General features: G+C 48.2%; 1 protein-coding gene across 1 annotated transcript; it reads left to right on the forward strand.

Annotated features, from left to right (window-relative positions):
• Window positions 1-1,861: 1,861 nt before the first annotated feature.
• ambp (alpha-1-microglobulin/bikunin precursor) lies at window positions 1,862-26,132 on the forward strand. The gene is made up of 8 exons (XM_070863265.1): window positions 1,862-1,975; window positions 2,058-2,200; window positions 5,395-5,474; window positions 13,475-13,588; window positions 13,670-13,768; window positions 23,507-23,674; window positions 24,898-25,071; window positions 26,067-26,132. The coding sequence occupies exons 1-8, from the start codon at window positions 1,862-1,864 to the stop codon at window positions 26,102-26,104; spliced, it is 930 nt and encodes a 309-aa protein (XP_070719366.1). The 3' UTR covers window positions 26,105-26,132.
• Window positions 26,133-26,808: the final 676 nt, after the last annotated feature.

Consider the following 26,808-nt stretch of genomic DNA (forward strand, 5'->3'; position numbering starts at 1 on the left):
GATCCAATCTTTCTTGATAGGTCAGTCCCGCCATCCCGGGAATCAGTCTGGTGAACCTTCGCTGCACTCCCTCAATAGCAAGAATGTCCTTCCTCAAGTTAGGAGACCAAAACTGTACACAATACTCCAGGTGTGGCCTCACCAAGGCCCTGTACAACTGTAGCAACACCTCCCTGCCCCTGTATTCAAATCCCCTCGCTATGAAGGCCAACATGCCATTTGCTTTCTTAACCGCCTGCTGTACCTGCATGCCAACCTTCAATGACTGATGTACCATGACACCCAGGTCTCGTTGCACCTTCCCTTTTCCTAATCTGTCACCATTCAGATAATAGTCTGTCTCTCTGTTTTTACCACCAAAGTGGATAACCTCACATTTATCCACATTATAATTCATCTGCCATGCATTTGCCCACTCACCTAACCTATCCAAGTCACTCTGCAGCCTAATAGCATCCTCCTCGCAGCTCACACTGCCACCCAACTTAGTATCATCTGCAAATTTGGAGATACTGCATTTAATCCCCTCGTCTAAATCATTAATGTACAATGTAAACAGCTGGGGCCCCAGCACAGAACCTTGCGGCACTCCACTAGTCACTGCCTGCCATTCTGAAAAGTACCCGTTTACTCCTACTCTTTGCTTCCTGTCTGACAACCAGTTCTCAATCCACATCAGCACACTACCCCCAATCCCATGTGCTTTAACTTTGCACATTAATCTCTTGTGTGGGACCTTGTCGAAAGCCTTCTGAAAGTCCAAATATACCACATCAACTGGTTCTCCTTTGTCCACTTTACTGGAAACATCCTCAAAAAATTCCAGAAGATTTGTCAAGCATGATTTCCCTTTCACAAATCCATGCTGACTTGGACCTATCATGTCACCATTTTCCAGATGCACTGCTATGACATCCTTAATAATTGATTCCATCATTTTACCCACTACTGAGGTCAGGCTGACCGGTCTATAATTCCCTGTTTTCTCTCTCCCTCCTTTTTTAAAAAGTGGGGTTACATTGGCTACCCTCCACTCCATAGGAACTGATCCAGAGTCAATGGAATGTTGGAAAATGACTGTCAATGCATCCGCTATTTCCAAGGCCACCTCCTTAAGTACTCTAGGATGCAATCCATCAGGCCCTGGGGATTTATCGGCCTTCAATCCCATCAATTTCCCCAATAAAGGCATCTTGTGTGCTTCCACAATAGTGCTCCCCCGTTATGACCGATTTCCGGCTCGCTCGAAAAAAACGAGAAAGAGCTGAATTTGGCAACATGGGCCACCATACCAATTGCAAAAGGAACGGTCGGTACGACCTGCTTCCGGCAACGATGAATTTTGGCCCCGACCTCTTGACGCCGCCTTGCTCGAGCGTGTAGAATGCGACACTGGCAAACTAATAATGCCCCCATTAAAGTTTTGAAAATGACTTTTCCTCAAGCTGAACCGTGGGCACAAGCGTGGACATTGCACCTGGAGTGACGGCAGGATCAGACTGATCGCCAGCAGCCAGGCGCTCGCGGTTTGCGTCCCCGTCGGGCGCTAAAAGCTGCACGTCCGGTCGGGAAGCACGGACGCTCGCATTAACTCTAACTTTAACTCTAATGTACTGGTCACTAAATGGGGCTATAGACAACCAAAAATCCACCCCAGACGACCTAATCGGCTCTCTGGGTTCTTGCTGATTTCTCAATAGTTCCATCGCGCTGCGATAAATGATTAACGACTAACATAAACAGTGGTTGTTTGACTAAATGTTGCTGTAAATAACCTGGGATTGGGACATCCGCAGGCAGACTGCTCCCTGTAGCTGCACGTTGTCAGTTTATTCTCTTACTTGGGAACGGACCAGAGACAATGAGGACTGTTACGGTGCTGATGCTCATGGCGTTCTTGCTGGGGACCGGAGCTGCTGCCCCACTCGACCCAAACCGCCATCTTCCATTGAAGGAAAACTTTGACTTGAGTCAGGTAATCAATGTCAGATTTAATGCAGCAACTCTGGGATCCTGGGATTGGGGACAGTGGTTTTAACCCTGTTGTGTTCTCGCAGTTCCTCGGTGACTGGTACTCGCTCGCAGCCGGCTGTAACTGTCCCTGGTTCAAGAAAGCGAAGTCACAGATGACAATTAACAGGGTAACATTATCAGCAAATGAGGCAATGGATAAAATGAACGGCAGCTTTACATACGACAGGTGAGCACGGCTTTTTCACAACATGTCGGCAGCAATCAGCAATCACATTTCATAATGTGCGGTACTGGAATTGACCCAAGGGCTGTTCGAGGTAGACCAGACTGACCGCCAATCCCCGGCACACTACAGACTGACCCTCAATCCCCGGCACACTACAGACTGACCTCAATCCCCGGCACACTACAGACTGACCCTCAATCCCCGGCACACTACAGACTGACCCTCAATCCCCGGCACACGACAGTCACACCGTCAATCCCTGGCACACTACAGACTGACAGTCAATCCCCGGCACACTACAGTCACAGCGTCAATCCCCGGCACACTACAGTCACAGCGTCAATCCCCGGCACACTACAGACTGACCCTCAATCCCCGGCACACTACAGTCACAGCGTCAATCCCCGGCACACTACAGACTGACCCTCAATCCCCGGCACACTACAGACTGACCCTCAATCCCCGGCACACTACAGTCACAGCATCAATCCCCGGCACACTACAGACTGACAGTCAATCCCCGGCACACTACAGACTGACCGCCAATCCCCGGCACACTACAGACTGACCCTCAATCCCCGGCACACTACAGACTGACCCTCAATCCCCGGCACACTACAGACTGACCGCCAATCCCCGGCACACTACAGACTGACCGCCAATCCCTGGCACACTACAGACTGACCCTCAATCCCCGGCACACTACAGTCACAGCGTCAATCCCCGGCACACTACAGACTGACAGTCAATCCCCGGCACACTACAGACTGACAGTCAATCCCCGGCACACTACAGACTGACCCTCAATCCCCGGCACACTACAGACTGACCCTCAATCCCCGGCACACTACAGACTGACCGTCAATCCCCGGCACACGACAGACTGACAGTCAATCTCCGGCACACTACAGACTGACAGTCAATCCCCGGCACACTACAGACTGACAGTCAATCCCCGGCACACTACAGACTGACCCTCAATCCCCGGCACACTACAGACTGACCGTCAATCCCCGGCACACTACAGTCTGACCCTCAATCTCCAGCACACTACAGACTGACCGTCAATCCCCGGCACACTACAGACTGACCGTCAATCCCCCGGGACACTACAGACTGACAGTCAATCCCCGGCACACTACAGTCACAGCGTCAATCCCCGGCACACTACAGACTGACCGCCAATCCCCGGCACACTACAGACTGACCGTCAATCTCCAGCACACTACAGACTGACAGTCAATCCCCACCACACTACAGACTGACCGTCAATCCCCGGCACACTACAGTCATACCGTCAATCCCCGGCACACTACAGACTGACTGTCAATCCCCGGCACACTACAGTAATACCGTCAATCCCCGGCACACTACAGACTGACCGTCAATCACCGGCACACTACAGTCATACCGCCAATCCCCGGCACACTACAGACTGACCTCAATCCCCGGCACACTACAGACTGACCCTCAATCCCCGGCACACTACAGACTGACAGTTAATCCTCGGCACACTACAGACTGACCCTCAATCCCCGGCACACTACAGTCACAGCGTCAATCCCCGGCACACTGCAGACTGACCCTCAATCCCCGGCACACTACAGACTGACAGTCAATCCCCGACACACTACAGACTGACCCTCAATCCCCGGCACACTACAGACTGACAGTCAATCCCCGGCACACTACAGACTGACCCTCAATCCCCGGCACACTACAGACTGACAGTCAATCCCCCGGCACACTACAGACTGACCCTCAATCCCCGGCACACTACAGACTGACAGTCAATCCCCGGCACACTACAGACTGACCCTCAATCCCCGGCACACTACAGTCATACCGTCAATCCCCGACACACTACAGACTGACTGTCAATCCCCAGCACACTACAGACTGACAGTCAATCCCCAGCACACTACAGTCTGACAGTCAATCCCCTGGCACACGACAGACTGACCGTCAATCCCTGCACACTACAGACTGACAGTCAATCCCCCAGCACACTACAGACTGACCCTCAATCCCGGCACACTACAGACTGACAGTCAATCCCCAGCACACTACAGACTGACAGTCAATCCCCGGCACACTACAGTCATACCGTCAATCCCCGGCACACTACAGACTGACCGTCAATCCCCCAGCACACTACAGACTGACTCTCAATCCCCGGCACACTACAGACTGACTGTCAATCCCCAGCACACTACAGACTGACAGTCAATCCCCAGCACACTACAGTCTGACAGTCAATCCCCCGGCACACTATAGACTGACCGTCAATCCTCCGGCACACTACAGACTGACTGTCAATCCCTGGCACACTACAGACTGACCGTCAATCCCCTGGCACACTACAGACTGACCGTCAATCCCCTGGTACACTACAGACTGACCGTCAATCCCCCAGCACACTGCAGACTTACCATCAATCCCCCGGCACACTATAGACTGACCGTCAATCCCCCGGCATACTACAGTCTGACCATCAATCCTCCGGTACACTACAGTTTGACCATCAATCCCCCGGCACACTACAGTTTGACGGTCAATCCCTGGCATACTACTGTCTCACCGTCAATCCCCCGGCACACTCCAGTCACACCATTAATCCCCCGGCACACTACAGTCTGACCATGAAACCCCCGGCACACTACAGTCACATCGTTAATCCCTCGGCACGCTACAGTCTGACCGTTATTCCCCCGGCACACTACAGTCTCACCTTCAATTCCAGGCACACTACAGACTGACCATCAATCCCCTGGCACACTACAGTTCGACCGTCATTCCCTGGCACACTACAGACTGACTGTGAATCCCCGGCACACTACAGTCTCACCAACAATCCCTGGCACACTACAGACTGACTGTCAAACCTTCGGCAAAGTACATTGTCACCGTCAATCCGCTGGCACACTACAGACTGACTGCCAACCACAGCACACTACAGTCTGACCATCAATCCCCAGCACACTACAGACTATCTGTCAATCCCCGGCACACTACAGTCACACCGTCAATCCCCGGCACACTACAGTCACACCGTGAATCCCCCGGCACACTACAGTCTCACCGTCAATCCCCCGGCGCACTACAGTCTGACCACCAGTGCCCATGTCTCATTGGTGACTAAAATTCGACAAATTCCTAACAATCTCTAACTCCCTGTTTTATTTTGTCCCTAGGAATGGAACATGTGTTGACATGACAGTAGAATATGAGATTCAGGCGATTCCAGGAGTCTTCAAATATGTCTCCCCTGCATGTATGGAAAAACACTCAATAAAAATAGACACAAGGCTGCTTCCTGTAGGGTCAGCACTTCTTATTCACCGCAACATATGTGAGATATGGCTCAGTGGGTAGCACACTCCCTCCTGAGTCAGAAGCTCATGAGTTTAAGCCTCAGTCCAGAACTTCAGCAGATAATCCTGGCTGAAGCTCCAGTGCAATAGTGAGGGAGTGCTGCACTGTTGGAGGGTCAGTACTGAGGGAGTGCTGCACTGTTGGAGGGTCAGTATTGAGGGAGTGCTGCACTGTCGGAGGGTCAGTACTGAGGGAGTGCTGCACTGTCGGAGGGTCAGTATCGAGGGAGTGCTGCACTGTCGGAGGGTCAGTACTGAGGGAGAACTGTAATGTCGGAGGGTCAGTATCGAGGGAGTGTTGAACTGTTGAAGGGGCAGTACTGAGGGAGTGCTGCACTGTTTAAGGGGCAGTACTGAGGGAGCACTGCACTGTCGGAGGGTCAGTACTGAGGGAGAACTGTAATGTCGGAGGGGCAGCACTTACAATAACATTCTGTTCAAATTATTCATTCGATGCAGTAGTGTACTCTGGGGTGCTACTGAATTTCACCCCAGAGTAAAGCTCCCTCTACACTGTCCCATCAAACACTCCCGGAGCAGGTACAGCATGGGTTAGATACAGAGTAAAGCTCCCTCTACATTATCCCATCAAACACTCCCAGGGCAGGTACAGCATGGGTTAGATACAGAGCAAAGCTCCCTCTACATTGTCCCATCAAACACTCCCAGGGCAGGTACAGCACGGGTTAGAGACAGAGTAAAGCTCCCTTTACACTGTCCCATCAAACACTCCCAGGGCAGGTACAGCACAGGTTAGATACAGAGTAAAGCTCCCTCTACATTGTCCCATCAAACACTCCCAGGGCTGGTACAGCACGGGTTAGATACAGAGTAAAGTTCCCTCTACATTGTCCCATCAAACACTCCCAGGGCAGGTATAGCACGGGTTAGATACAGAATAAAGCTCCCTCTGCATTGTCCCATCAAACACTCCCAGAGCAGGTACAGCCCGGGTTAGATACAGAGTAAAGCTCCCTCTACACTCTCCCATCAAACACTCCCAGGGCAGGTACAGCACGGGGTTAGATACAGAGTAAAGCTCCCTCTACGCTGTCCCATCAAACACCTGGTCAGGCTACAGTTCTGAATCTCATGCACTGTTCTGACTCCCAGAACCCAGCCTCCTCCTCAGATCCCCACCATCACAGATACCAGTCTTTAGCCAATTCAATTCACTCTATTAGCCGCGCCTCCAGCCAAGCTGTTCCAGTACAACTGCAGTCGCATCTGCCCAGCAATGTGAAAAACTGCCTAGGTATGTCCTGTCCACAAAAAGCAGGACAAATCTCATCCAACCAATTACCGCCCCATCAGTCTACTCTCGATCATCAACAAAGTGATGGAAGGTGTCGTTGACAGTGCTATCAAGTGGCACTTACTCACCAATAACCTGCTCACTGATGCCCAGTTTGGGTTCCGCCAGGTCCACTCGGCTCCAGGCCTCATTACAGCCTTGGTCCAAACATGGACAAAAGAGCTGAATTCCAGAGGTGAGGTGAGAGTGATTGCCCTTGACATCAAGGCAGCATTTGACTGAGTGTGGCATCAAGGAGCCCTAGTAAAACTGAAGTCAATGGGAATCAGGGAGAAAACTCTCCACTGGCTGGAATCATACCGAGCACAAAGGAAGATGGTTGTGGTTACATCAGATATACTGCACAGAAACAGGCCATTCGGCCCAACCAGTCCATGCCGGTGTTTATGCTCCAGTCGAGCCTCCCCCATCTTTCCTCATTTAAATCTATCAGCATAACCCTCTATTCCTTTCTCCCTAATGTTTGTCTAACCTCCCCTTAAATGTATCTATACTATTCAATTCAACCACTCCGTGTGTTAGCGAATTTCACATTCACACCACTCTTTATCCAAAGAAGTCTCTTCTGAATTCCCTATTGGATTTCTTGGTAACTATTTTATATTGATGGCCTCTAGTTATGCTTTTCCCCACAAGTGAAAACATTCAGTATCAAAACCTTTCAGAATTTAAAGACCTCTATTAGATCACCCCTTAGCCTTCATTTTTCAAGAGAAATGAGACCCAGCCTGTTCATCCTTTCCTGATTATGTCTACCCTTGCATTTCTGGTATCATCCTTGTAAATCTTCTCTGCACCCTCTCCAGTGCCTCGATATTCTTTTTATGGTGCGGTAAACCTGTCCCACCCACCCTTCCCCTCAACGACTATCTGTCCCACCGGTGACAGGGACTGTGGTTCTCATATTGCACTGTTCAGCTACGTAAGAACTCATTTTTCGAGTAGAAGCAAGTCATGCTCGATTCCGAGGGACTGCCTATGATGATGATCCTTTTTATGATATGGCGACCAGCATTGTACACAGTACTCTAACTGTGGTCGAACCAAGGTTCGATACAGGTTTAGCATAACTTCCCTACTTTTAAATTCTTTATCTCTAGAAATAAACCCTAGTCCTTGGTTTGCTTTTTTCTGGCCTTGCTAACCTGTGTCGCAACTCTTAGTGAATTGTGTATTTGTACTCAGAGATCCCTTTGTTCCTCTAGCCCACCGAGACTCTGACCCTACAAGTAATAAGTGACCTCCCTATTCTTCTGACCAAAATGTAATACCTCACATTTATCTGTGAACTTCATTTGCCAATTATATGCCCATTCTGCAAGTTTATTAATGTCCTCCTGTAATTTGTTGCATTCCTCCTCAGTATTGACTATCGCTCCCAATTTGGTGTCATCTGCAAATTTGGAAATTGTGTTTTTGATTCCAAAGTTAATATAGATTGTGAACAACAGTGGTCCCAGCACTGATCCTTGTAGAATACCACTGTCCAACTTCTCCCACTGAGAATAGCTACCTTTTATCCCAACTCTCTGCTTTCTTGAAGCCAGCTAGTTATCCATTCTGTTAATTGTCCCCTGACTCCGCATTCTCTGACCTTGTTCATCGGTCTATTATGGGATACCTTATGGAAGGGCCTTTTGAAAATCTGGATAAATTACATCTACTGCACTACCATTGTCTACTCTCTCTGTTACCTCTTCACAAAATTCAATGAGGTTGGTCAAGCAAGACTTTCCCTTTGGAAATCCATGCTGGTTATTATATTTTTGGTTTCCAGCGCCTCCGTATTGGTGGCCTTACCGCCGACTGCCGGCGAGTTTTCCTGCCATTTTCCTCTCTCTCCCAGTTTCCACTTGGGCTGGAGAGGGCGGGAAGGGGGTACCGCCGGGAGCTGCTCGCTGATGTCCTCTGGCGGCCAAGTGGCGTAAGTGGCCTCCCACCTGCCAAGATGCCAGATTGGTGCGGCGGGAGTCGGTGGCAGCAGGTGGAAGGCCCGTTGTGTGGAGGCTGTTCTAACCCCGACAGTAGGTATGAAGTCCTGCAAAAGAAGGTTAGTGAACATCTTTTAAATTGTTGTTTTACAGCGACTTACCTGGATGGGGTCCCCTGAAGGTGCTCTGGTGATTTTTTTGGGGGGTGTTTTTTTACTTTTCAGAGTTCCACCCTCCCTGGGCCCGACTCCATCCTCGGCAGCACTTGGGCGGCGAGCTCATTTGCCGCCGAGATGGAGAGCTCTTGCCCGCTGCCGCCCAGATTGACAACGTAAGCCGTTATTTTGCTGCCACCTCTGTTAGAGGAATCTTTCAGGCAAAGTACCACCCGGTCTCTCGGTGGCCATCGGTGGTCCTTTGGGCGGCAAATGGGCGGGCCTTGCAGCTCATGAAACCAGGGCCTAGATGGTCTTCTATTTTCTCCTTTAGTAGGGATTCCATTATTTTTCCTACCACCAATGTTAATCTGACTGGTTTATAATTGCCTGTTCTATCCGCCTTCTTAAATATAGGTATTATGTTAGCTATCAACCTGTCCTCTGGCACTACAGCTTTTTCTGACAAGTTATTAAATATGTGTAGTAATGCCTCTGCTATCTCTTCCCGACATTATTTTAAAATGCGTGCATGCAATCCATCCGGACCAGGGGTTTTATCCTCTTTGAGTTTGATTAGTTTATTTATTATATCCCCTTTTTAAATTTTAAATGCACTAATCTTGGTTGTTGGAGGCCAAATATCACAGCCCCAGGACATCACTGCAGGAGTTCCTCAGGGCAGTGTCCTAGGCCCAATCATCTTCAGCTGCTTCATCAATAACTTTCCCTCCATCATAAGTGAGGATTTTTGCTTATGACTGCACAGTGTTCAGTTCTATTCGCAACTCCTCAGATAATGGAGCAGTCCATGCCCGCATGCAGCAAGGCCTGGACAAGATGCAGGTTTGGGCTGATAAGTGGCAAGTACCATTCACACCACAGAAGTGCCAGGCAATGACTATCTCCAACAGGAGAAGGTCGAACCACCTCCCCTTGACATTCAATAGCATTACCATCACAGAATCCCCCACCACCAACATCCTGGGGATTACCATTGATCAGAAACTTAACTAGACCAGCCACATAAATACTGTGGCTATAAGAGCAGGTCAGAGGCTGGGTATTCTGTAGCAAGTGACTGACCTTCTGACTCCCCAAAGCCTTTACACCATCTACAAGGCACAAGTCAGGAGTGCGATGGAATACTCTCCACTTGCCTGGGTGAGTGCAGCTCCAACAACACTCAAGAAGCTCAACACCATCCAGGACAAAGCAGCCCACTTCATTGGCACCCCATCCACCACCTTAAACATTCACTCCCTCCACCACTGGCGCACCGTGGCTGCAGTGTGTACCATCTACAAGATGCACTGCAGTAACTCGCCAAGGCTTCTTCGGCAGCACCTCCCAAACCCACAATCTCTACCACCTAGAAGGGCAGCAGGCGCATGGGAACACCACCACCTCCAAATTCCCCTCCAAGTCACATCCTGACTTGGAAATATATCGCTGTTCCTTCATCGTCACTGGGTCAAAATCCTGGAACTCCCTAACAGCACTGTGGGAGTATCTTCACCACACATAGAAATACATTTTATGAATCTGTCACCATTCAGATAATAATCTGCCTTCCTATTTTTGCCACCAAAGTGGATAACCTCACACGTATCCACAATATACTGCATCTGCCATGCATTTTCCCAGTCACCTAACCTGTCCAAGTCCCCCTGCAGCCTCCTAGCATCCTCCTCGCAGCTCGCAATGCCACCCAGCTTAGTGTCATCTGCAAACGTAGAGATATTACATTCAATTCCTTCATCTAAGTCATTAATGTATATTGTAAATAGCTGGTGTCCCAGCACTGAACCCTGCGGCACCCCACTAGTCACTGCCTGCCATTCTGAAAAGGACCCGTTTATTCTCATTGCCAACCAGTTTTCTATCCATCAATATATTACTCCCAATACCATGTGCCTTAATTTTGCACACTAATCCCTTGTCAAAAGCCTTTTGAAAGTCCAAATACACCACATCCACTGGTTCTCCCTTATCCACTCTACTAGTTACATTTTCAAAAAACTCTAGAAGATTTGTCAAGCATGACTTCCCTTTCATAAATCCATGCTGACTTGGACCGATCCTGTCACTGCTTTCCAAATGTGCTGCTATTACATCTTTAATAATTGATTCCAGCATTTTCCCCACCACTGATGTCAGGCTAACTGATCTCTAAGTCCCTGTTTTCTCTCTGCCTCCTTTTTTAAAAAGTGGGGTTACATTAGCTACCCTCCAATCCATAGGAACTGAACCAGAGTCCATGGAATGTTGGAAAATGATGACCAATGCGTCTACTATTTCTAGGGCCACTTCCTTAAGTACTCTGGGATGCAGTCTATCAGGCCCTGGGGATTATCGGCCTTCAGTCCTTTCAATTTCCCTAACACCATTTCCTGACTAATAAGGATTTCCCTTAGTTCCCCCTTATTGCTAGACCTTCGGTCCCTTAGTATTTTTGGGAGGTTATTCGTGTCTTCCTTAGTGAAAACAGAACCAAAGTATTTGTTCAATTGGTCTGCCATTTCCTTGTTCCCCATTAGGAATTCACCTGATTCTGACTGCAAGGGACTGACATTAGTCTTCACTAATATTTTTCTTTTCACATATCTATCGAAACTTTTGCAGTCAGTTTTTATGTTACCTGCAAGCTTACTCTCATACTCTATTTTCCCCCCTCCTAATTAAACCCTTAGTCCTCCTCTGTTGAATTCTAAATTTCTCCCAGTCCTCAGGTTTGCTACTTTTTTCTGGCCAATTTATATGCCTATTCTTTGGATTTAACACTTTCTCTAATTTCCCTTGTTAGCCACGGTTGAGATACCTTCCTATTTTATTCTTACGCCACACAGGGATGTACGATTGTTATAGTCCATCCATGTGATATTTAAATGTCTGCCATTGCCTATCCACTGTCAGCCCTGTAAGTATCATTCTCCAGTCTATCCTAGCCAATTCACGTCTCATACCATCCAAGTTTCCTTTCTTTAAGTTCAGGATCCTAGTCTCTGAATTAACTGTGTCACTCTCCAGCTTAATAAAAAATTCTATCATATTATGGTCACTCTTCCCCAAGGGGCCCCGCATGACCAGATTGCTAATTAATCCTCTCTTGTTACACAAGACCCAGTCGAGGATGGCCTGCTCTCTAGTTGGTTTCTCGACATATTGGTCTAGAAAATCATCCCTTATACACTCCAGGAAATCCCCCTCCACCGTATTGCTACCAGTTTGGTTAGCCCAATCAATATCTAGATTAAAGTCACCCATGATAACTGCACGCATCCCTAATTTCCTGTTTGATGCCATCCCCAACCTCCCTATTACTGTTTGGTGGTCTGCACACAACTCCTACTAACATTTTCTGTCCTTTGGTGTTTCGCAGCTCTACCCATATAGATTCAACATCATCCAAGCTAATGTCCTTCCTAACTATTGCGTTAATCTTCTCCTTAACCAGTAACACTACCCCACCTCCTTTTCCTTCTTGTCTGTCCTTCCTGAATATTGAATGCCCCTGGGTTTTGAGTTCCCAGCCTTGGTCACCTTGGAGCCGTGTCTCCGTAATCTCAATCACATCATATCCGTTAACAGCTATCTGTGCTGTTAATTCATCCACCTTATTACGAATGCTCCTTGCATTGAGACTCGGAGCCTTCAGGCTTGTTTTTTTAACACACTTTGTCCTTTTAGAATTTGTTGTAATGTGGCCCTTTTTGATTTTTGCCCTTGATTTCTCTGCCCTCCACTCTTGCTTTTCTCCTTCCTACCTTTTGCTTCTGCCCCCTTTTTACTTCCCTCTGCCTCCCTGAATAGATTCCCATCCCCCTGCCATTTTAGTTTAAACCCTCCCTAACAGCACTAGCAAACACTCCGCCAAAGACATCAGTTCCGGTCCTGCAGTCTGACAATTTAAGACTATGGAGGGGTTCGAGAGAAGTGCTGGTGAGGTAGAGCTGGGTGTCATCAGCGTACATATGAAAACTGACGCTGTGTTTTCAGATTATTTCATCAAGGGACAACATGTAGATGAGAAATAAGAGGGGGCCAAGGATAGATCCTCAGGGGACACCAGAGATTTCGATGCGAGAACGGGAAGAGAAGCCGTTGCAGGAGAGTATCTTGCTATGATTAGATAGATAAGAATGGAACCAGGTGAGTGCAGTCCCACCCAGCTGAACGGTGGTGGAGAGGCGTTGGAGGAAGATGGAGTGGTCAACCGTGTCAAAGGCTGCAGACAGGTCGAGAGGGACGAGGAGGGATAGTCACATAGGATGTCGTTCGTGACATTGCTGAGCCATTTCAGTGCTGTGGCTAGGCAGAAACCTGATTGGAGGGAGTCAAACATGGAGTTGTGGGACAGATGCACATGGATTTGGGAGATGACACCAGTCAAGGACTTTGGATAGGAATGGGAGGTTGCCGATGGGACAGTTTGCAAGGTCAGAGGGGTCAAACCAGGCCCAGAAAATGATTAAACAACCTATGATTTTGTTTTGCAGTCAACGGATTCAGGTCCGATATTCGAGTCGCTCACACCAACTATCATGAATTTGCTTTTGTATTCTATGAGACTAAGAAAGATGGGAACACGACAATATCAGTGTCCCTCTACGGTAAGAGATTCTGCAACACTTCTTTCACACAGTACTTTCGAGCATTATTTCTGTACCTATAACTGAATGCTCATCTCACAGGGAGGACACCGATGCTGGGAAAGCTAATCAATGAGAATTTCAAAGAGTTTGCGTTGGAACAAGGGATCTCAGCATCAGCGCTTGTATTTCTGACCAAAGGTATGGACATCATGAGTCCCCGAGTGTCCGACAATGGGGGGACTTTCAAATGATCGGTCATGGAAGTGGAACCCTATTTAAGCAGACCGGACTTGTCGAGAGGGGAAAGGTTGGACATGGGATAGGGGGGACACAGTCTGTAATGTGCTAGCAATGGTCATCGCGACTGCCCTTACAATAAAACAGCTTTTGGAAGCCAAGCTTGACATCACCTAGCTGTGAGCTGCTGGTGCCCTTGTCCCCTCTCCTGCAGTGTGAACCTTCTCAATCAGAGAAAGACTCAAAGGCTTTGGGGAGTGCTGCAGGGTCAGGGTTTCACCATAGGGTTTGGACAGGTCCAAGATTATGGTAAAGGTGAGTTCACATGGAGATAAAACGGAAGGCTCTCGTACAAAAGCAAAATACTGCGGATGCTGGAAATCTGAAATAAAAACAGAAAATGCTGGAAATACTCAATAGGTCCCTTCCCTTCCTCGACTCCATGTCTCCGTTTCTGGGGACAGGCTATTGACCAATATCCACCATAAGCCCACTGACTCCCACAGCTACCTGGTCTACACTTCCTCCCACCCCTCTTCCTGTAAGGACTCCATTTCATTCTTCCAGTTTCTCCGTCTCCATCCCGTCTGTTCTGTCGATGGCACCTTCCATATCAATGTTTCTGATATGTCTTCCATTCTCTCCTACACCGTGGTTGACACGGCCCTCGACCGTGCCCGTTCTATTTTCCGCACTTCTCACCACTTTCCCTCCTCCCAGAAACACGATAGGGTTCCCATTGTCCTCACTGTCTACCCCACCAGCCTCCACATTCAATCATCCTCCGCCATTTCCAACACCTCCAGGCGTGATCCCACCACCAAACAAAACTTGCCCTCCAATCTTCTTTCAGCATTCCGAAGGGACCACTCCCTCCGCGACACCCTCGTCCACACCGCAATCACCCCCAACAGCCCCTCCAATTCCCACGGCATATTCCCGTGTAGGGATTGCTACCAGTGCCACATGCTAGTCAGAGTAGGAATCGCAGGATAGCTCAGATGAATACGTGGCTTGAGGAATGGTGCAGAAGGGAGGGATTCAAATTCCTGGGACATTGGAACCGGTTCTGGGGGAGGTGGGACCAGTACAAACTGGACGGTCTGCACCTGGGCAGGACCAGAACCTATGTCTGAGGGGGAGTGTTTGCTAGTGCTGTTGGGGAGGGGTTAAACTAATATGACAGGGGGATGGGAAACTATGTAAGGAGACAGAGGGAAGTAGAATGGGGGCAGAAGCAAAAGATAGAAAGAAGAAAAGTAAAAGTGAGGGCAGAGAAACCCAAGCCAAAAGCAAAAAGGGCCACGTTACAGCAAAATTATAAAGGGACAAAATATGTTAAAAAGACAAGTCTGAAGGCTCTGTGCCTCAATGCGAGGAGTATTCATTATAAGGTGGATGAATTAACTGTGCAGATAGATGTTAACGGATATAATGTAATTGGCATCACGGGGACATGGCTCCAGGGTGACCAAGGCTGGAAACTCAACATCCAGGGGTATTCAACATTCAGGAAGGATAGACAGAAAGGAAAAGGACGTGGGGTGGCATTGCCAGTTAAAGAGGAAATTAACGCAATAGTAAGGAAGGACATTAGCCTGGATGATGTGGAATTTGTATGGGTGGAGCTGCAGAATACCAAAGGGCAGAGAACACTAGTGGGAGTTGTGTGCAGACCACCAAACGGTAGTAGTGAGGTTGGGGACAGCATCAAACAAGAAATTAGGATGCGTGCAGTAAAGGTACAGCAGTTATCATGGGTGACTTTAATCTACATATTGATTGGGCTAACTAAACTGGTAGCAATGCGGTGGAGGAGCATTTCCTGGAGTGTATTAGGGATGGTTTTCTAGACCAATATGTCGAGGAACCAACTAGAGGGCTGGCCATTCTCGACTGGGTGATGTGTAATGAGAAAGGACTAATTAGCAATCTTGTTGTGCGAGGTCACTTGGGGAAGAGTGACCATAATATGGTAGAATTCTTTATTATGATGGAGAGAGACACAATTAATTCAGAGACTAGGGTCCTGAACTTAAGGAATGGCAACTTCGATGGTATGAGACCTGAATTGGCTAGAATAGACTGGCGAGTGATACTTAAAGAATTGACGGTGGATAGGCAATGGCAAACATTTAAAGATCACAGGAATGAACTTCAACAATTGTACATCCCTGTCTGAAGTAAAAATAAAATGGAGAAGGTGGCTCAACCGTGGCTAATAAGGTAAATTAAGGATAGTGTTAAATCCAAGGAAGAGGCATATAAATGGGCCAGAAAAAGCAGCAAACCTGAGGACTGGGAGAATGTTATAATTCAGCAGAGGAGGACAAAAGGTTTAATTAGGAGGGGAAAAATAGAATATAGAGAAAGCATGCTGGGAACATAAAAACTGACTGCAAAAGCTTCTATAGATATGTGAAGAGAAAAAGATTAGTGGAGACAAATGTAGGTCCCTTGCAGTCAGATTCAGGAGAATTTATAATGGGGAACAAAGAAATGGCAGACCAGTGAAACAAATACTTAGGTTCTGTCTTCACGAAGGAAGACATAAATAACCTTCCGGAAATACTAGGGGACCGAGGGTCTCGTGAGAAGGAGAAACTGAAGGAAATCCTTATTAGGCGGGAAATTGGTGGGATTGAAAGTCAATAAATCCCCGGGGCCTGATAGTCTGTATCCCAGAGTACTTAAGGAAGTGGCCCTAGAAATAGTGGATGCATTGGTGATCATTTTCCAACAGTCTATCAACTCTGGATCAGTTCCTATGGACTGGAGGGTAGCTAATGTAACACCACATTTTAAGAAAGGAGGGAGAGAGAAACCGGGTAATTATCAACCGGTTAGCCTGACATCAGTAGTGGGGAAAATGTTGGAATCAATTATTAAAGATTAAATAGCAGCACATTTGGAAAGCAGTGACAGGAACGGTCCAAGTCAGCATGTATTTATGAAAGGGAAATCATGCTTGATAAATCTTTGAGAATTTTTTGAGGATGTAACTGGTAGAGTGGACAAGGGAGAACCAGTGGATGTGGTGTATTTGGACTTTCAAAAGGTTTTTGACAAGGTCCCACACAAGAGATCAGTGTGCAAAATTAAAGCACATCGTATTGGGTGTAATGTACTGATGTGGATAGAGAACTGGTTGGCAGACAGGAAGCAGAGAGTCGGGATAAATGGGTCCTTTTCAGAATGGCAGGCAGTGACTAGTGGGGTGCCGCAGGTCTCAGTGCTGGGACCCCAACTATTTACAATATACATTCATGATTTAGATGAAGGAATTGAGTGTAATATCTCCAAGTTTGCAGATGACACAAAGCTGGGTGGCGTTGTGAGCTGTGAAGAGGACGCTAAGAGGCTGCAGGGTGACTTGGACAGGTTAGGTGAGTGGGCAAATGCATGACAGATACAGTATAATGTGTTTATCCACATTGGTGACCAAAACACGAAGGCAGAATATTATCTGAATGTTGGCAGATTAGGAAAAGGGGAGGTGCAACGAGACCTAGGTGTCTTGGTACATCAGTCATTGAAAGTTGACATGCAGGTACAGCAGGCAAATGGTATGTTGGCCTTCATAGCTAGGGGATTTGAGTATAGGAGCAGGGAGGTCTTACTGCAGTTGTATAGGGCCTTAGTGAGGCCTCATCTGGAATATTGTGTTCAGCTTTGGTCTCCTAATCTGAGGAAAGACATTCTTGCTATTGAGGGAGTGCAGCGAAGGTTCACCAGACTGATTTCCGGGATGGCAGGGCTGACATATGAGGAGAGACTGGATCGGCTGGGCCTGTATTCACTGGAGTTTAGAAGGATGAGAGGGGATCTCATAGAAACATATAAAATTCTGACGGGACTGGACAGGTTAGATGCAGGAAGAATGTTCCCAATGTTGGGGAAGTCCAGAACCGGGGGACATAGTCTAAGAATAAGGGGAAAGCCATTTAGGACTGAGATGAGGAGAAACTTCTTCACTCAGAGAGTTGTTAACCTGTGGAATTCCCTACCGCAGAGAGTTGTTGATGCCAGTTTATTGGATATATTCAAGAGGGAGTTAGATATGGCCTTTACGGCTAAAGGGATCATGGGGTATGGAGAGAAAGCAGGAAAGGGGTACTGAGGTGAATGATCAGCCATGATCTTATTGAATGGTGGTGCAGGCTCGAAGTGCCAAATGGCCTACTCCTGCACCTATTTTCTATGTTTCTATGTTTCTAAGCGCAGTAAATGCAATACTTGCCCCTTTTACCTCCCCCCTTCCCAGCATCCAGAGCCCCAAATACTCCTTCCAGGTGAAACAGCGATTTATTTGTACTTCTTTAAATTTAGTATACTGTATTCGCTGCTCACAATGTTGTCTCCTGTAAATTCGGGAGACCAAACGCAGATTGGGTGACCGCTTTGCGGAACACCTCCATTCAGTCCATCAGCATGACCCCGAGCTTCCGGTCGCCTGTCACTTTAATTCCCTGCTCCACTCCAACGCTGATATCTCCGTCCTCGGCCTCTTACACTGTTCCAATGAAGCTCAACGCAAGCTCAAGAAACAGCACCTCATCATTCGATTAGGCACTTTACAGCCTTCCAGTAACTGTTATTCTACAGATAAATCACCCGAACATTTTGATTGGATTCCAACCTGTAACACGATTCCTGGCATCTGTTATTCTATACGTAAACCACCGAACTCCTCAATTAGTTTCCAGGCTGTAACTCGCTCCTGCGTACATGTTATTTTATATATATAAACCCCCCCCACAACCCCTCGATTAGATTCCAGCCTGTAACCCACTCCCGGGTATCCATTATTCTATATATAAACCCCCGAATCCCTCGATTTGATTCCAGCCTGTAACTCACTCCCAGGTATTCGTTATTCTATATATAAACAACCGAATGTCTCAATTGGATTACAGCCTCTAATGCAATCCCAGGTATCTGTTATTCTAGATATAAACCCCCCGAACCCCACGATTAAATTGCAGCCTTTAATTCACTCCCGGGTATCTGTTATTCTATATATAAATCACCTGACCTCCTCAATTACATTCCAGTCTGTAACTCACTCCTGGGTATCTGTTATTCTATATATATAAACTCCCTATAACTCAATCCCAGAAATCTATTATTTCTATTTATAAATCCCTCGAATCCCTCAATTAGATTCCAGCCTATGATTGACTCCTGGGTATCTGTTATTCTATATATAACTCCCCCCCCCCCACCCCCACCTGAACCCCTCGATTAGATTCCAGCCTGTAACTAACTCCCAGGTATCTGTTAATCTCGAAACAGACACCCCAAACTACTTGATTACATTAAAGCCTGTTGCAAACTCTGTTATATATCGGGGTACAGAAATGGGCAAACTGATGAATTAAATAGAATTTCTGCTGAGAATGAGATTTACTCACTCACTCAGACTGTAGAATGCAGCAACAGATGCTGGGCTACCTCACCTGCACTACACCCTGCTCCATGTGTTGATATTCCACATAACATAGTTATAATCAATCTCAAATTAAAATGGAAAGAGTGTGAAAAGAGAAATAAAAGGAGAGAGAGTCAGAGTGGGAGAGATAGAAGGAGGAAGAGAGACAGAGGTAAGAGAAAGCATTTGAAATCAGTTGATGACGTTGTTATGTGATGTGGGATCATTGAGGTCAGATTGTTACACTGTAGTCAGGCTGAGGAAGATAATTCAGGCATTTTACCATCCTGGACCCTCCAATCGCTCTTGCATTCCAGTGACCATTATGAAATGCTAATGTTGCATTGATTTTGTAGACATGCTCCTAACCATGTGCCCATTCTGACAGGTGAATGCGCTCCATGGGAACCTATCCCAGCCAACCCTATCAAGGTCAGTCGGCACTTCATTCACTTCCTACATATTAGACAGAGATGGCAGAATGCGTTATGGGCTGAGTGTCCCGGGGATCGGGGGGGTGTAGTGTCCCGGGGATCGGGGGTGGGTGTAGTGTCCCGGGGATCAGGGGATGTAGTGTCCCGGGGATCGGGGCTGGGGGATGGAGAATGCCCCAGGGATCAGAGCTTTGTGGGTGAATTTGTTTGTTTCAGATGTTCCCTCAACCCAAGATTCTGAAAGAAAGTCTTGCAAATGTTGTATGAAGCTTGTCAGAGCCATGGTCATAATTGCAGCTCCTTCTTAACTCCTGAGTGAATATTTTGTAAATGAGTTAAAGAAACACTACAAGCTTAAAGAAGAGAAATAATGCTTTATTTTGTCACAGCATGTTTATGGTCATTATGTGATTACTGATACGTTGTCTCCATCACTCTCTCTGCATAAGGGACGAGCACGGAGGGCACCCGGAGCAGAGGATGAGGAAGGGTCGGCCTTTGCGCCCCTCACCAACAATACTCGTAGGCAAGGTGAGTAAAGCACTGGCCAAATTACTGCGTACAGCACTGGGCACATCACGGCGTACAGCACTGGGCACATCACTGCGTACAGCAGTGGGTAAATCACTGCGTATAGCACTGGGTAAACCACTGCGTACAGCACTGGGCACATCACTGCGTACAGCACTGGGTAAATCATTGCGTACAGCACTGGGTAAACCACTGCGTACAGCACTGGGCACATCACTGCGTGCAGCACTGGGTAAACCACTGCGTACAGCACTCGGTAAATCACTGCGTACAGCACTGGGCACATCACTGCGTACAGCACTGGGCACATCACTGCGTGCAGCACTGGGTAAATCACTGCGTACAGCTCTGGGTAAATCACTGCATACAGCACTGGGTAAATCATTGAGCACAGCACTGGGCAAATCACTGCGTACAGCACTGGGTAAATCACTGCATACAGCACTGGGTAAATCACTGCATACAGCACTGGGTAAATCACTGCGTACAGCACTGGGTAAATCACTGCATACAGCACTGGGCAAATCACTGCGTACAGCACTGGGTAAATCACTGCATACAGCACTGGGTAAATCATTCCTTACAGCACTGGGTAAATCACTGCATACAGCACTGGGTAAATCACTGCGCACAGCACTGGGCAAATCACTGCGTACAGCACTGGGTAAATCATTGCTTACAGCACTGGGTAAATCACTGCGTACAGCATTGGGTAAATCATTGCTTACAGCACTGGGTAAATCACTGTATACAGCACTGGCACAACACTAAACACTGCACTGGATATTGCACTGGGTAATTCCTCACCAATAACCTGCTCACCAGTGCCCAATTTGCGTTCTGCCAGGACCACTCGGCTCCAGACATCATTACAGCCTTTGTCCAAACATTGACAGAAGAGTTGAATTCCACACCCCGTCAACAAATAAAAAAACCTGCACTGAGAAAAACAAAAACTGTGCTGAGAGTATTAGTGTGTGAGGGGGATAGGTTCCTGATTCTGTTATTGGGGTGTGAGAGGCAGGGTTCCTGATTCTGTTATTGGGGTGTGAGGGGGAGGGTTCCTGATTCTGTTATTGAGGTGTGAGAGGGAGGGTTCCTGATTCTGTTATTGAGGTGTGAGGGGGAGGGTTCCTGATCCTGTTATTGGGGTGTGAGGGGGAGGGTTCCTGATTCTGTTATTGAGGTGTGAGGGGGAGGGTTCCTGATCCTGTTATTGGGGTGTGAGGGGAGGGGGTTCCTGATCCTGTTATTGGGGTGTGAGGGGAGGGGGTTCCTGATCCTGTTATTGGGGTGTGAGGGGCAGGGTTCCTGATTCTGTTATTGGGGTGTGAGGGGCAGGGTTCCTGATTCTGTTATTGAGGTGTGAGGGGGAGGGTTCCTGATTCTGTTATTGGGGTGTGAGGGGGGTGGGGGGGTTCCTGATTCTGTTATTGAGGTGTGAGGGGGAGGGTTCCTGATTCTGTTATTGGGGTGTGAGGGGAGGGGGTTCCTGATCCTGTTATTGGGGTGTGAGGGGAGGGGGTTCCTGATCCTGTTATTGGGGTGTGAGGGGCAGGGTTCCTGATTCTGTTATTGAGGTGTGAGGGGGAGGGTTCCTGATTCTGTTATTGAGATGTGAGGGGGGTGGGGGGGTTCCTGATTCTGTTATTGAGGTGTGAGGGGGAGGGTTCCTGATTCTGTTATTGGGGTGTGAGGGGAGGGGGTTCCTGATCCTGTTATTGGGGTGTGAGGGGAGGGGGTTCCTGATCCTGTTATTGGGGTGTGAGGGGCAGGGTTCCTGATTCTGTTATTGAGGTGTGAGGGGGAGGGTTCCTGATTCTGTTATTGAGGTGTGAGGGGCAGGGTTCCTGATTCTGTTATTGGGGTGTGAGGGGGAGGGTTCCTGATTCCGTTATTGAGGTGTGAGAGGGAGGGTTCCTGATTCCGTTATTGGGGTGTGAGGGGGAGGGTTCCTGATTCCGTTATTGGGGTGTGAGAGGGAGGGTTCCTGATTCTGTTATTGAGGTGTGAGGGGCAGGGTTCCTGATTCTGTTATTGGGGTGTGAGGGGGAGGGTTCCTGATTCTGTTATTGGGGTGTGAGAGGGAGGGTTCCTGATTCTGTTATTGGGGTGTGAGGGGCAGGGTTCCTGATTCTGTTATTGGGGTGTGAGGGGGAGGGTTCCTGATTCTGTTATTGGGGTGTGAGAGGGAGGGTTCCTGATTCTGTTATTGGGGTGTGAGGGGCAGGGTTCCTGATTCTGTTATTGGGGTGTGAGGGGGAGGGTTCCTGATTCCGTTATTGAGGTGTGAGAGGGAGGGTTCCTGATTCTGTTATTGGGGTGTGAGGGGCAGGGTTCCTGATTCTGTTATTGGGGTGTGAGGGGGAGGGTTCCTGATTCTGTTATTGGGGTGTGAGGGGGAGGGTTCCTGATTCTGTTATTGAGGTGTGAGGGGGAGGGTTCCTGATTCTGTTATTGGGGTGTGAGGGGGAGGGTTCCTGATTCTGTTATTGGGGTGTGAGGGGGAGGGTTTCCTGATTCTGTTATTGAGGTGTGAGGGGGGTGGGGGGGGTTCCTGATTCTGTTATTGGGGTGTGAGGGGGAGGGGGGGGGGGGTTCCTGATCCTGTTATTGGGGTGTGAGGTGGAGGGTTCCTGATTCTGTTATTGGGGTGTGAGGGGGAGGGTTCCTGATTCTGTTATTGGGGTGTGAGGGGGAGGGTTCCTGATTCTGTTATTGGGGTGTGAGGGGGAGGGTTCCTGATCCTGTTATTGAGGTGTGAGGGGGAGGGGGTTCCTGATCCTGTTATTGGGGTGTGAGGAGGTTGGGTTCCTGATCCTGTTATTGGGGTGTGAGGGGGAGGGTTCCTGATCCTGTTATTGGGGTGTGAGGGGGAGGGGTTCCTGATTCTGTTATTGGGGTGTGAGGGGAGGGGGAGTTCCTGATTCTGTTATTGGGGTGTGAGGGGCAGGGTTCCTGATCCTGTTATTGAGGTGTGAGGGGGAGGGTTCCTGATCCTGTTATTGAGGTGTGAGGGGGAGGGTTCCTGAATCTGTTATTGGGGTGTGAGGGGGAGGGGTTTCATGATGGTGATTTTATGTATCAATTAATAAATTAATAAGCATTATACTGCGGTTGCTGGTATCTGGAATAAAACAGAAATACTGGAAATCTCAGCGGGTCAGGCAGTACCTGTGGTGAGAGAAACAGAGCTAATGTTAACTCTGTTTTTCTTTCCACCGATGCTGCCTGACCCACTGAGATTGCCAACAGTTTCTGTTTTTATAATAAATGAATCTTGTTGTTTTCCATTTCTCGAAGAATTCTGCCGACTGCCGCCTGATGCTGGGCCTTGCTTTGGGCTCCAATCCAAGTTCCACTACAACCACACCACCATGACCTGTGAGAAATTCAATTATGGCGGCTGTATTGGAAACGGCAACAACTTTGCGAGTGAGCGGGATTGTTTGCAGACCTGTAGGACTGTCGGTGAGATACCAACAAACTGTGTACACTGTTGAGTCTCTTCACTCAGAGTGATTGCATATACCTGCAAAAAAAAAAGACTTGCATTTATATAGCGCCTTTCATGACCACCGGACATCTCAAAGCACTTTACAGCCAATGAAGTACTTTTAAAGTGTAATCACTGTTGCAATGTGGAAATGCGGCAGCCAAATTGCGCGCAGCAAGCTCCCACAAACAGCAATGTGATAATGACCAAATAATCTGTTTTTGTTACAAAAGCAAAATACTGCAGATGTTGGAAATCTGAAATAAAAACAGAAATTGCTGGAAATAGTTCAAAATGTAACAGATTAAATGTAACTTCCTTAAGAATCTGTTACATTTCGAACTATTGCCAGTTCTAACGAAGGGTCATCGACCCAAAACGTTAACTCTGTTTCCTCTGCACAGATGCTGCCTGACCTGCTGAGATTTCCAGCAGTAACTGTTTTTGTTACATTGCTACCAGTCTGTGTGTACTCTGGGTCGGGGGTCGAGTACACCAGTCTGTGTGTACTCTGGGTCGGGTGTCGGGTACACCAGTCTGTGTGTACTCTGGGTCGGGGGTCGAGTACACCAGTCTGTGTGTACTCTGGGTCGGGGGTCGAGTACACCAGTCTGTGTGTACTCTGGGTCGGGGGTCGAGTACACCAGTCTGTGTGTACTCTGGGTCGGGGGTCAGGTACACCAGTCTGTGTGTACTCTGGGTCGGGGGTCGGGTACACCAGTCTGTGTGTACTCGGGGGTCGAGTACACCAGTCTGTGTGTACTCTGGGTCGGGAGTTGTGTACGTTGGCCCGGGTACACCAGTCTGTCTTTACTCTGGGTTGGGGTACACCTATGAACAGGTACCTCACAGGTCAACGGACAGAGTGACTGCACCAAACCAATGGAGGAATGTTGAACACAAGATTAGATCCCGACTAGGGTCCGATTGTATTTTCCTCCAGTTTCCCCCCTGCCACCCCAAATGATCCTGTGATTCCTAGTTCCACCTGTGCTGACAGGCACCTAGTACCTTGTCTACAGTCAGTCAGTCTTCACGTCTGAGTCTAGTCAATGAGTGTCGGCAGGCCATTCCACCATGGGAGGATCATACCCCATTCCAAGTGTGTCCTTGACCCATGTTGGAGATTCCCAGTTGCATTGCGTTTAACTGCTCTTATTGACCCTCTTTCCAACATGTCTTCTCTTCTCTGTTGCAGCTGCCTGTAGACTGCCCATCGTATTTGGCCCCTGCAGATCCATTGTCAATCTCTGGGCATTTGACTCGATTATCGGGAAATGCATTCCCTTCAAATACAGCGGTTGCCAAGGAAACGGCAACAAATTCTACACCCAGAAGGAGTGTCAGGAGTACTGTGATGCAGTCCCGGAAGGTATTGGAAAGGTCCTTTGCTGAGAGGGTGGTGCATCTTTGGAATTCTCTGCCCCAGAAAGCTGTGGATGCTGAGTCTCTGAATATATTCAAGGCTGAGATAGATATATTTTTGGAGTCGAGGGGATGTGGAGATCGGACAGGGAAAGTGGAGTTGAGGTCGAAGATCAGCCTTGATCTTACTGAATGGCAGAGCAGGCTCGAGGGGCCATAGGGCCTACTCCTGCTCCTAATTTTTATGTTCTTATGAGAACAGCTCTACCTCCAGGCCACATCAGTTGCAAGGGGTTGGACATGGTAGAACTCACAGTTACCAACCAAAGCCTGGGACTGAAGTGAGTCAGTCAGACCACAGGTGCTGGAGGGCAGTGCAGGCAGGAGCGACGAGGTCGGGGCGAAGGAGCAGCAAGAGTTCGTAGAGGGATGTGGTCGGGGCCCAGGACAGGTGAGAGTTCGAGGCCCAGAAGAGCCGAGGGCCCAGGGGCAGCACGGGCCAGCTCACACTGCGCTATGTGCGTGCACTAGGTCTGTGCAGCAGAGCTGGTCTCCAGTCGCCTTGATTAACCCTTGCCACTGGACCAAGACCGAGCTCGGTCAAGCCCGTGTGGTGGCTGGTGTGCAACGGTCACCACACGTTAAAAAAAATCCACGCACAGGCACCTTCCACCCTTCAAGATGTAGTTTGGGGTCTGCAATAGTAGGTCTTTCATCGAAACACCTGTGAACTCATCCCTTTTCGGCGTGGGAAGCAAGTCATCCTCGTTTCGAGGGACTGCCTATGATGATGATGCTCAAGGGAAGAAATAGAGGGCAAAATCTGAGGGTCCTTGTCCTTCATGAAGGGGTGGAGGGTGTAAATATGGTTAATGGGACCGAGCACCCCTGAGAATCAAAGGGAAGGGCAGGAGAGAAAGTGCTCTGAGCTTCGTGTATTGCCGCACGCTGACTCCAGCCTGTAACAAGCTGTGAGGTGACTAATCTTTCGCTCTTTTCCAGGAGAGGATGAGTTTCTGGCTGTTCAAAAGAAGGTGTAGCCAGAAACAAAGGAAGGAAAAGTTAAGAACAATCCTGAAAATAATCATTAGCATGATTTAAAGTGAGCCTTCAGACACATGGCGTAAGCTGGGGACAAAACACCACTGGCCGAGGCGAGGGAATTTACACAGATTCATGCTCAAATACTGTGACGATGCTTTCAAACAAATTCAGCAATAAAAACTTCATAATCAAATGAAACATTTTCCTCAAGTCTCCAGAATGTGGGTAGCCAAATGTGCAATGTCCTGCCCCACACAAGGCATTCTCAGACCCTCTCATCGACTCAGGGGGGTCCCGCACAATTCGCTCAATATTGGCCTAACCGCCGCCAAAGATGGCGGAATTTTAAGCGCAAATTGTGCGCGGCGCACAATCGAGTCTCCGCAATCTTTGCCGCTCGTTTTAAAAACATTGCACTGGAAGCCAGCCCCGCCCACACACTGGCCACGCCCCCAGGGTGAATGAATCATCTTGGTGCGTTTCTGCTAATTGCGTCCGTTTGTAGGCCTTCGAGGAAGCTACAAAAATTGAGCTTGATTCTTTGCGCGCAAGGACACTGATGGGCATAGTTTGAAAGGTTTCGATGGAATATTTTTTAAATTTACTGAGGAACTCGCTATTGGAAATCTGACTAGAAATGCCATCTAAGGTCCCCCCCCTGCCCCAGCCCTGAACTCACATCTTTCTCCAGTTTCTCTCC

The sequence above is a fragment of the Pristiophorus japonicus genome, chromosome 20, assembly GCF_044704955.1.
Source record: "Pristiophorus japonicus isolate sPriJap1 chromosome 20, sPriJap1.hap1, whole genome shotgun sequence".
Classification (NCBI taxonomy): domain Eukaryota; kingdom Metazoa; phylum Chordata; class Chondrichthyes; family Pristiophoridae; genus Pristiophorus; species Pristiophorus japonicus.

Excerpts from the sequence above, each read along its gene's own strand:
- ambp (XM_070863265.1), top strand. The coding sequence starts at position 1,862 with ATGAGGACTGTTACGGTGCTGATGCTCATGGCGTTCTTGCTGGGGACC. Across the intron at positions 2,201-5,394 it reads GGCAGCTTTACATACGACAG|GAATGGAACATGTGTTGACA; the intron begins GTGAGCACGGCT and ends TTTTGTCCCTAG. Across the intron at positions 13,589-13,669 it reads AATATCAGTGTCCCTCTACG|GGAGGACACCGATGCTGGGA; the intron begins GTAAGAGATTCT and ends CTCATCTCACAG.